General features: G+C 46.2%; 1 protein-coding gene and 1 pseudogene across 2 annotated transcripts; one reads left to right on the top strand and one right to left on the bottom strand.

Moving 5' to 3' along the window:
• Positions 1-658: 658 nt before the first annotated feature.
• On the top strand, positions 659-4,648 carry LOC147964815 (uncharacterized; annotated as a pseudogene). The gene is made up of 2 exons (XR_015607960.1): positions 659-3,564; positions 3,831-4,648. The product of XR_015607960.1 is annotated as an uncharacterized LOC147964815 (transcript).
• Positions 4,649-6,970: 2,322 nt separating this feature from the next.
• LOC125512447 (pentatricopeptide repeat-containing protein At2g02750-like) lies at positions 6,971-9,508 on the bottom strand. The gene has a single exon (XM_048677542.2). It carries the CDS (start codon positions 9,403-9,405, stop codon positions 7,198-7,200), a length of 2,208 nt encoding a protein of 735 aa, XP_048533499.2. The 5' UTR covers positions 9,406-9,508; the 3' UTR covers positions 6,971-7,197.
• Between the last annotated feature and the right edge of the window lie 1,477 nt (positions 9,509-10,985).

The following is a 10,985-nucleotide window of genomic DNA, read 5'->3' on the forward strand; positions in this document are numbered from 1 at the left end:
GCACGAAGATTTCCCGGTTATCATCGAAAAAGTCAAGCCGGCTCTGATAAGGGAGCGGTGACAATGGCGCGTTGGCGGCTTGTTCTAGCGGCAGTAGTGGTCGTTCATTGGTATGGGAATCTCAATTCTGTGCATTTACAGTCATGCAGATTAGAATTTCATGTTCAAAGGCGATGCCAGTGAATTGCATGCAGATCGAAGATGTTTGAAGGAGTTGCAGGCGACAAGAGGCCAGCTTCAGAAGCGTCTTATCTTTCAAAAGTTTCACAAGCTTGATCCCTTCAGTGCAGGAGAGTCAGGCCATTGAAGCTTGAAATCCTTCCAGTGCATGAAACCTAGATTCCATCAGGCATTGATTCTACAATAAACTAGGCCGTCAGTGTAGTCGTCTCTTACGGGCAGTAGAATATTTGCTTCTTGACCGAGCTTCCTCTTCTTTCTAAGATAAAAAAACATTATCCCTTGTAGTCAAACAAGTGGTAGGTGATAAAGCTTTATTATTGATGGATGTTAAGGGATAAAGGGAAGCCGGTTGGCTGATGGGTACGTTGATAATTGACTTTATTTTGAGATGGATTGCTACGTAACTGTGCGTGTTTGGGCTAGTTGAAGGGTAGCCCCCTCTCTCTGTTCTACTCGTCTTCTTCTTTGACATCCGCATGCACAGTTGCACACCATCCTCAGAAGCCCACACGTCTCCTCCACACCAATAGGACGCGCAAACTCCTTCGTGCTCGCCTTGCTTGCCCTTCTCGCATGGCTCGCCGCCGGTTCCGTAGCCGACGACGGCCTCGCGCTCATGTCGTTCATGTCAGGCATGACAGCCAACTCATCGTTAGCTCTTGCACGATCATCGTGGGGCAGCCGCTCTGTTCCGACGTGCGAGTGGCGTGGCGTGACGTGTGGTGGCACTGGACCTCCCCGGGCTCGGCCTCGGCGGCACTGTTCCGCCCGAACTGGGTAACCTCACAATCTCAGCTACAACTCCTTCCAGGGGAGGATCCCGGCGTCGCTTTCAAACTGCAGCCGTCTTGAGAACCTTTTGCTGACAGCAACAGGTTTCACGGCGAAATACCACAGGAGCTCTGCCTGCTGAGTGGTCTCAAGGTACTCAGTCTTGGCCAGAACACTCTGACAGGAAGCATCCGGCCGGGGATCGGGAGCCTTGCAAACCTAAGAAGGCTCAATCTGCAGTTCAACAACCTATCTGGGGGGATCCCACGGGAGATAGGTGGTCTTGTTAACCTTGTAGGACTAGGCCTGGGTTATAACCTGCTGGGAGGCTCCATTCCTGCTTCACTTGGAAACCTTTCGGCGCTCCAGTATATGAGCATCCCTACAGCCAAACTAACAGGGAGCCTACCACCTCTCCAGAACCTTTCATCTCTTCTAGTCCTTGAACTAGGAGCGAACAGCATCAAAGGAATTAAGGAAGCATCCCGGAATCATTAGGCAGCCTTCAGGTGCTCACGAAACCTTGATCTTTCGCAAAACAATCTTTCTGGTCACATACCACACTCCCTTGGAAATCTTGGTGCCCTAATGACCCTTCGTCTAGACTATAATAAACTGGAAGGTTATTTTCCTCCTTCGCTGCTCAACCTTTCCGCTCTTGAAGATATAGGTCTACAAAGCAATCGTCTTAGTGGGTCTTTTCCTCTTGACATAGGCAATAAGCTTCCAAACATACAAACTTTTGTTGCGGATATCAACCAATTTCATGGAAAAATTCCACCATCCATGTGCAATGCCTCTAGGCTTCAAATTCTGCAAGCAGTGTATAACTCTTTGTCAGGTGAAATTCCCAATTGTCTTGGAGCTCGACAAAACAGGTTGTCGGTTGTGGCCCTTTCAAAAAATAAGCTCGAAGCAACAAATGATGCTGATTGGGGCTTTTTGACCAGCTTGACAAACTGCAGCAATTTGAAGTCCTTAGATTTGGGTTACAACAGTCTTCAAGGTGAGTTGCCTAGTGCAGTCGGAAACCTTTCCTCAGGTTTGAGTTTCCTTATCATAGCAAACAACAATATAGTTGGAAAAATACCTGAAGGAATAGGAAACTTGGTCAACTTGAAGTTACTTTACATGGACTACAACCATTTGGAGGGAACTATCCCAGCTTCTCTTGGTAAACTCTAGGTGTTGAACCGATTGTCTCTACCATATAACAACCTGTCAGGATCAATCCCACTAACTCTAGGCAATCTTACAGCACTGAGTGTATTATTGCTCCAAGGAAATGCACTCGATGGAAGCATTCCCTCCAGTCTTAGCAGTTGCCCCATAGAACAACTGGGTCTTTCATATAACAGTCTTGCTGGCCCAATATCTAGACAACTCTTTCTCATCTCTACCTTATCCAGTTTCATGCTTTTGGGGCATAATTTGTTATCTGGTACTCTGCCATCTGAAATAGGCAACCTAAAAAACCTTGGAGTGCTTGATTTCGCTTCAAATATCATTTCTGGAGAGATACCTGCCTCCATTGGTGAGTGTCAAGAGCTTGCAGCATATCAATATATCTGGAAACTCACTTCAAGGGAAAATTCCATCGTCGATGGAGCAACTGAAAGGTCTGTTGGTGCTTGACCTTTCCAGCAATAATTTGTCCGGTGGCATCCCTCAGTTTCTTGGAAATTTGAAAGGCATTTCTGCTCTGAATCTATCATTCAACAGTTTTGAAGGTGAAGTCCCAAAACATGGGGCATTCCTCAATGCGACAGCAATCTCGATCACCGGAAATGATGGCCTGTGTGGTGGTATCCCTCAATTGAAATTGCCACCCTGTTCCAACCACACCATCAAGAAAGCATCCAGGAAACTTGTCGTGATAATCTCCATATGCAGTGCAACTTTATTTATCACATTAGTATTTGCACTGTTCATATTCTATTATAGGAGCAGGAAGATGAAATCAAGCATACAAATAGCACTCACCAGTGAGCAATATATGAGGTTTTCTTATGCTGAATTATTCAACGCAACAAATGGTTTTGCTTCCGAAAACCTCATTGGAGCAGGAAGTTTTTGCTCGGTCTACAAGGGAAGTATGCGAAGCAATGACCAACAAGTAGTTGTTGCTGTGAAGGTGCTCAACCTCAAGCGACGTGGTGCTTCTCAAAGTTTCATTGCAGAATGTGAGACACTGAGATGCGCTCGACATCGGAACCTTGTGAAGATACTGACAGTATGCTCTAGTATTGATTTTGAGGGTCATGATTTCAAGGCCCTTGTATATGAATTCCTACCAAACGGTAACTTAGATGAATGGCTACACCAGCAGATCATGGGGGGGGGGGGGGGGGGGGGGGGGTGAACACAAGGCAATAGGTCACATTGTGAGGCTAGGCATTGCAATTGATGTGGCATTCTCACTTGAATATCTTCACCAACATAAGCCATTGCCGATTATTCACTGTGATCTTAAGCCAAGCAATGTTCTCCTTGACAGTGACATGGTTGCTCATGTTGGTGATTTTGGGCTTGCAAGATTTGTACATCAAGACTTGGAGAATTCAAGTGGCTGGGCATCAATGAGAGGAACAATTGGTTATGCCGCTCCAGGTGCAGTTTCGAAATATTATACTTTTATATATATATAGTCCAGAAAGCAGGCTCCAGTAAAAAAAATTAAGACTTCTATTTCCAATTAGACGAGTATATTTTGACGAAACTAAGTTTTCTAGAATAGAAAAACAACTCAAATATGCATAGTATTGTAAATTCAGAGATGTAATGCATCAGAAATGAACTTTATCTAATTCGTTAAATAGATAGACATATGTAGCTTGTAGAGTCAGTTCTTTTACAACTGCTTTTGTTGATTTCAGAGTATGGAGTTGGCAATCAAGTCACAACCCAAGGTGATGTCTATAGCTATGGCGTATTGCTGCTAGAAATGTTCACTGGAAAAAGACCAACAGACATTGATTTTGGGGATGTTTTTGGCCTTCGCAAGTATGTTCAGATGGCACTGCCAGACAAGATGTCATTGACCAATGGTTATTACCAGAGATGGAAAATGATAAACAAGACAAGTCCAACTCTAACAAGAGCAGAGATCTGATTCTGAGAACAGCTTGCAACACTTCGATTCTGCGTATTGGAATTTCATGTTCAGAGGAGACACCAACAGATCGCCTGCAAATTGGAGATGCTCTGAAAGAGTTGCTAGCAATAAGAGACAAATTTCACAAGAATCACTCCAGTGAAGGAGCACCATCGAGCAACTGAAGCGTGTGGAGATCAGCAAGTTGTTGCAAGCTGCCATCTCTTATCCATCCCGGCATTTACAGAAGACTCAATAATAATTGGCTGGCATTGTCAAATGTTCCCATTTTCCCAATGTGCTAATTAACACAGCAGTTGCCAGGCTTCCTTATTTAGAGCCCAAAAGGCTTATATATTATAGTCACAACCACCGTTGTCATCGAGTTCCAAAATGTGTATGCTTCGTGTTAAGTGTGTGGGTATGACATGAGCAATAAAGTGGAACTACTTCTGCTATGAAATAGACCTACTAGAAATATTTTTGAGAAAATGAGTATGGCAAAAGGAGCGTAGGTAGCACTAGTACCTAGTATCTATTGTTTGCAAAGGATGGTGTAGATCCAGACAAAGTCTAACTCTGCAATAACCAAGCTGGGATGCACAACTTTGGTAACTTGATACTCATTTTCAAACTATTGTCTGCAGAGAGTGTATAATAAAGCATAAATGCGCAAAACTTTGCAAAAATTTATGAAAACCTATCCATCAATGAGTAAACTGGCGACAGGGAAGTCAAAAGATGGGAAGAACTCAAGGGAGCCAAAGTACAGGTGGGTACTGATAATATGGCAAGTCAATAACTTAAATATATGACGTAGGACATACGAGAACCCGACCCTAGCGTCGTCTCCCCAGGGGCGAACGCTCGCGCCGCTAGAGGCCCTCGCGCTGCTGCTTCCCCATCCGCGCTGCCGCCGTCGTAGGCCGTGGTAGCGGCGGGCCCGGCACCAAAGGAACCGGGATCTGGACGCGGCGACGATCTCCTGGTGCGGCTGGGGCATGGCCGGGAGGGAGTTGCGCGCAGAGGCCAGGGCGGCGCCCCTGGTCGTGCGGTGGCCGCGCTACCCTCCATGACCTGTGGGATCCGAGGTCTCCGGCGATGGTGGGCATGGCGGCGGCCGCGGATCTGGATCCCACCCAGATCCGTCGTCAACTCTTCATGTGGATGGTCGGCGGCGGGATGAGGACTCTGGTGAGGGGATGGAGGATCTCCGCCGGAGAACCGGTGGCGGCATACATCTTCATGGCGAAGCTCCATGTGTTTCCAACCAGCCGCAAGATCGGGACGACGCGGCTTCCGGTGAAAACCACGCCTGATTGCAGTCTTGGCGGAAGATGGCGGCGTCTTTGACGTCGTTTCCTTCTCGAGGCATCGTTGTTGCAGGTCACGATCAACTCGATCGGGATGTTCCGGGAGAAACCCTAGATCTGGGTCTACCGTATCGGACGATGACGGCGCCTTCGGTGTCGTTCTCCCTCCCGGGGGCATCGTTTTGGAGCAAGTGCTGGCTGGAGGGGACAAGAGGAGGACCGGTGTTACATCTACCGCAAGGCCGACGGCGGATCCCGGTGGCATGGCGTTGCAGAGTTTCGGCGACGGGCGCGTGTGGATGGATACGCACAGGACGGTGGCGTTGTTTGGCGCCGTGGTAGCGTCGACGACAGGCAGGCAAGGTTTGTGCGTCAGTACCTGCTCTGGAGATGGATCGGTGGAAGACGAGGGCGGCGGCCTCTGAGAGTGCACCGGACCGGTGTGTGACCCAGTCCCAGCATTGTGGCTTGGCTGGGGCATCTGGCTTTAAATGTTAGGCTTTGGTGTGATGTTTGTTTGGTATTCGGCTCAGACATTCGGCACCCCTTCATCAAGGGGATAGGAGTAGCGACAGGTGTTGCCAAGATGGTGGCTTCAGGCTTACTGATGTAGGTCTTTGTGAATAATTAATAAAATGGCTGCATGCATCGCCCGGATGCAGAGGCCGGGGGTATATCCTCCTTTCCTAAAAAAATAACTTAACTATATACTTGTATTTGACAGAAAAATGGTTATAACAATAAGCCCATGAAGAAGCTAGCCAACTTTTATTGAGCACTGGTTTCATGTAATTTTCCTGATTTACATGGGGCAATTTCATGCGGTATATATGTATGGCACGGTGCACTAAATGTTCTACTTATGTTTTGTACTAATACCACTAGTATACACACTAGGGAAAGTGACTTGCGACATTTGAGAAAATAAGTGGCTCGCGATTTGTGCATTATAGGCTTAGAAAAATACCTTTCTGACTACTCAACAGGATATCTACAATGTTAGAAATCAAGTGCATCATAAGTGTGCTGAACAGAGGGACCTTTCTCTCCATGCTCTGGCAGAGAATGTTGCCGCTGATAGAATTTTGGTGATTATATCTGGTACAGCGGTACAACTTACCTACTTGACATTGAGTATAAAACTCTAAACATACGGAATAAGTTCTATTCATGGGGCGTCTGGTGTGTTGACATCTTTGCCTATTGAGGAAGGGCCAAGGCGTGGCTTCAATGTTCTGTTAATGGTTCACACATAAAAAGGCGGCTACCCACCGAAGCTCAAAAGAAAGCATACACAACTTGTCTGTGGACCATCCAATCCACAATGATTAATATAGATCACAAGTGAAAAGAAATTACATGTTTCTAGCAAGAAACTGTAGACTCCTAAAGGATGTAAAGAAGCATGTGATCATAGGTTAGTTCAGGCACATGCACAAAATTTCATGAAAAAATACACGCACAAAATTTCATGGAAAAATACAATCATATTGCACTGTACCAAAAAGACCAGAGATATATCAAGTTATATAACAAAGAGATGTTCTAATTCTTTTCTTGTAAACAGAGAGCATATATGATCATATTTTTAATTGAAATTTTTAATATGTGCCTAAATTAACATTTTGTGGTGCCATGATTCTGTTGCGAACTTCTGAAAATGTCTAAATGTATAAACTCACGAAGGGGTGCATATGGACGTGAGCTCACTATCATTTTAATGTAGGCAGCAATAAGCTTTTTGTTATGACAAGATGGCTGGCATGGGAAGAGATGTCCATACCTTCTAAATGGTATTCATTTCCTTACTAAACTAAGCAGACAAGAAACAGATTTTCATACAAGTTCAGTACGCGCAGGAGCTTTTATGAGGTGCTTGTCTGACATCATTTTCCTCAGTGTCTCTACTTCGCCCCATCGATATTGTTCAGCGTATACGTTGGATAGAATTACCCATGGAGTTGTGCTTGAAGGGTCCAAATCATAGAGTTTTGTTGCTGCTATTTTACCAAGTTTGGCATTAGAGTAGTTTCTACAAGCACCAAGAAAAGAATACCACATTGAAGCTGGTGGATCAGTATGTTTCAGTAATAGACCATAAGCTTCAGATAGCTTTCCAGCACGGCAAAAAAGGTCAACCATGATGCTCAAGTGTTCAAAAGTAGGGTTGATACTGTAGGCACTCTCCATCATTTGGTAGATATGCAATGCTTTCTGGACTAATCCAGCATGGCCACAAGCTGAAAGAGCACAGAGAAAGGTAGCTGAGTTGGGATGCACTTGCTGCTCAAGCATTTCGTTGAAGGTTTGCAATGCTAAACTGCTTTTCCCACACCTTCCATAACCAGAAATCATTGCATTCCACAAAGCTGGATCATTCGATTTCCTCCTATCTTTCTCAAATACTCTACCAGCATAGCTGTCACATCCACAACTCATAAACATGTCAATCACTGTTGTCTGGAAAACATCATCCTCAAAGTGTTGCATTGTTCGAATAACATGGCAATATATTTCCTTCCCATGCTTGATGTCTGACATAGCTGAACAAGCACTCAACATACTTGTCATGGTTTCCAGACTTGCACCTGAGACTCCCTCCAACCGCATCTTATTGAAAAATGAGAAAACCTCAGCAAACTTCTGGTGATGTGCAAGCCCATTAATCACCAGATTCCATGTAATACTGTCAGGGCTGAAGCCTTTCAACCTCAGCTGTTGGAACAACCCTAAGGCGTTTGCAAGCTTCTCGTGTATCAGAAAACCTGAGATCATCGTATTCCAGGTCACCAAGTTCCGCTCATCCATGGCAGAGAAAACCTGGTAAGCACACTCCAGAGAACCACATTTTGAGTACATGTCAATGAGTGCAGTCCTGATCTTGATACTGCAATCCATTGCATGCTTCAGGACATAGCAATGGACCTCTTTACCAAGTGATGGTGCCAACACACTAGTGCACGTTGAGAGGACTACCAGCAAAGTAGTCTCATTAGGTTTTTCGCTGGATCCAAATATCATTTCCCTGAGAGTACCCAAAGCTATAAAATCTTCACCATTCCTCAACAGTCCAGAAGCCATTGCATTGTAACTCTCGACGCCCTTATCAACCATGAATTCAAGAATCCTCCTTGCGCCATCCGAATCACCACAATCCAAGTACATTGTGATGAGGGATGTGGCAACATAGCGATCCAAACAATCACCGGTCTTCACTACAAGCCCGTGCAGCTGCTTCCCTTGCTCCATGGCGCGACACGCAGGTAGCACACTCGCCACTGTGACAGAGTCCGGCAGTATCCCCTCTTTCCCGAGGAGCCTAAATACACCCATCGCTTCATCAACCTTTCCGCACTGCGAGAACCCCGCGATGAGAGCATTGAAGCAGGGCACGTTTCTTTCCCGCATTTCATCGAACACCTTGCATGCCTCCCCGAGACGGAGGAGCCTGGCATAGGCGCTCGTTAGGGCGGTGGCCGTGTAGGGGCAGGAGGAGAAGCCCGACTTGGCGAGGTGACCGTGGACTTGGAGCACGGCGGGGGCATCCTTGAGCGCGGCGCAGGACTTGAGGAGGCAGGGGAAGGTGAAGGCGTCCGGACGGAGGTTGGACGCGTGGGCACGAGAGTAGGCGAGGAGCGCTTCCTGGTAGTGTCCGTTGGATACGAGCTTGCAGAGTCGCTTCCATGGCGCTACGGTGGCCGTGGAGAGCATGCCAACCATGGAGCCTGCATTGGTTCGCGGGGCAGGGCAACGCTCAGATAGTGGATTTGCAGAAATGCAGCTGGGAAGTTGGAAACTGTAAAAATTGAGCGAGGTCCCTCTATTTTGTAGTATGAGATAATTACACATATAAGTCATTGTACTCTCCGGCATGTAAACCATGGTGCTCAAACTCGCGGAGTGCTCCACTATAATCTCAAACATGAGAATACGCTTCAACACGGTCCTGGCTAAGTCTCTCGTTGCTCCCTGTAATACCGTACAAGTGTGGATCCCGCATGTGAGGTTGTGAGAAAGAAAATTAGTGGAGGAAAACATGCACATGGATGTTTGGACCCGTGGGACTAGGAGTACCCAGGTCCGTCTGCCTGCGGCCTAGGACGCGGCGCGTGCCGCGAGCCCAGCACGGCGCATCTTCAGAGCTTCACGAGCAAGACCCTCGTGAGGGCCCCCCGCCTCGCGAGGCGTACGTCGCCAAGGGCCTCCCGAGCCCCCTGCGCGGGGCAGCCTTCCGGAGCTGCTTCCCGAGGCCCCTCGCGGAGCGAATATGTCTAGAGTGTCCCTCAAAGTAAAGTGGTTTCTGAGTCATTTTACCTTCTCTAGTTGCTACTCTAATAGCATAATCATTCATATTATTGTTCATTTCACTAATGCTTTGTTTGGATGTCCGTATTCAAGAGCTCCGTATTGAATTGGACTAAAATTCCAATTCAGTGAGAAACTGAAATGGCATGAATACGAATTCGCATGTTTGGTTGTTCACTGAATTGGCCCTTGAAATGCCTCTGAGGTTTCAATACCAAATCAGGTTTGGATGATAAACTTTGGAATTGCATGGCTACATTATCATGAAGATTATACCTTGTTTTACATGACACAAAAATGAAATCTTCTCACATGTGACTATAATTAAATGAATATATTGCAGTAAAAAGTAATAAATATTCTACCAGATAATACTTATGATGTTCATAAATAATCACATAGGGACAGAGTCGTGTAATTATCAATCCACAAGCAGTCTACTAGCAGCACTTAGGTCACCTCAATGTGTACTGCTAAAATTCAAAATAGAGCATCTAGCTTGAATCTCCTCAAATTACTCATACACAAGCATTGTACTACTTTACCTATCTAACATGAAATTTCCGTTCAGTAAGAAAGACAATCACTGAATATTTCTGGTACACATGAGCTTCAACAAAAGGCAGCAAGCATCCAGCTTGATATCCCTCAAATTACTCATACACAAGCACTGTTCCAGTTCACCTATTTAACATGCAATGCTCATTCAGTATGAAAGATAATGACTCACTTTTTTGGTACACCTGAGCTTCAGTAAAAAAAGGCAGCAAATATTCAAGTCCTCAAACTGCAGTTCAATCCATTTGATAGTTCACTATGTACAGATAATGGGCAGCCTACCACGGTCACCGTCGGTTATCACCCCTTGCACCTGTACATCTATCATCTTGCTTCACATGAGGACGGGGACAGGATAGTATGGTGGTCGCCGCCGGGCTTCCTCTCGTCCACCTCCCGGCTGGGGTGGGGATGGAGACCGTGTTGGGGAACGTAGTAATTCAAAAAAAAATCCTACGATCACACAAAATCTATCTAGGAGAAGCATAGCAACGAGACGGGAGAGTGTGTCCATGTACCCTCGTAGACCGAAAGCGGAAGCGTTTAGTAATGCGGTTGATGTAGTCGAACGTCTTCACGATCCAACCGATCCAAGTACCGAACGTACGGCACCTCCGTGTTCAGCACACGTTCAACACGATGACGTCCCTCGAGCTCTTGATCCAGTTGAGGACGAGGGAGAGTTCCGTCAGCACGACGGTGTGGCGACGGTGATGATGAAGTTATCGGCGCAGGGCTTCGCCTAAGCACTACGACGATAT

The sequence above is a fragment of the Triticum urartu genome, chromosome 6A (genome assembly GCF_056163025.1).
Source record: "Triticum urartu cultivar PI428250 chromosome 6A, HENAU_Tu73, whole genome shotgun sequence".
Classification (NCBI taxonomy): domain Eukaryota; kingdom Viridiplantae; phylum Streptophyta; class Magnoliopsida; order Poales; family Poaceae; genus Triticum; species Triticum urartu.

Bases quoted from the DNA above. Each gene is read 5' to 3' on its own strand.
- LOC125512447 (XM_048677542.2), bottom strand. From the start codon at position 9,405: ATGTGCATGTTTTCCTCCACTAATTTTCTTTCTCACAACCTCACATGC.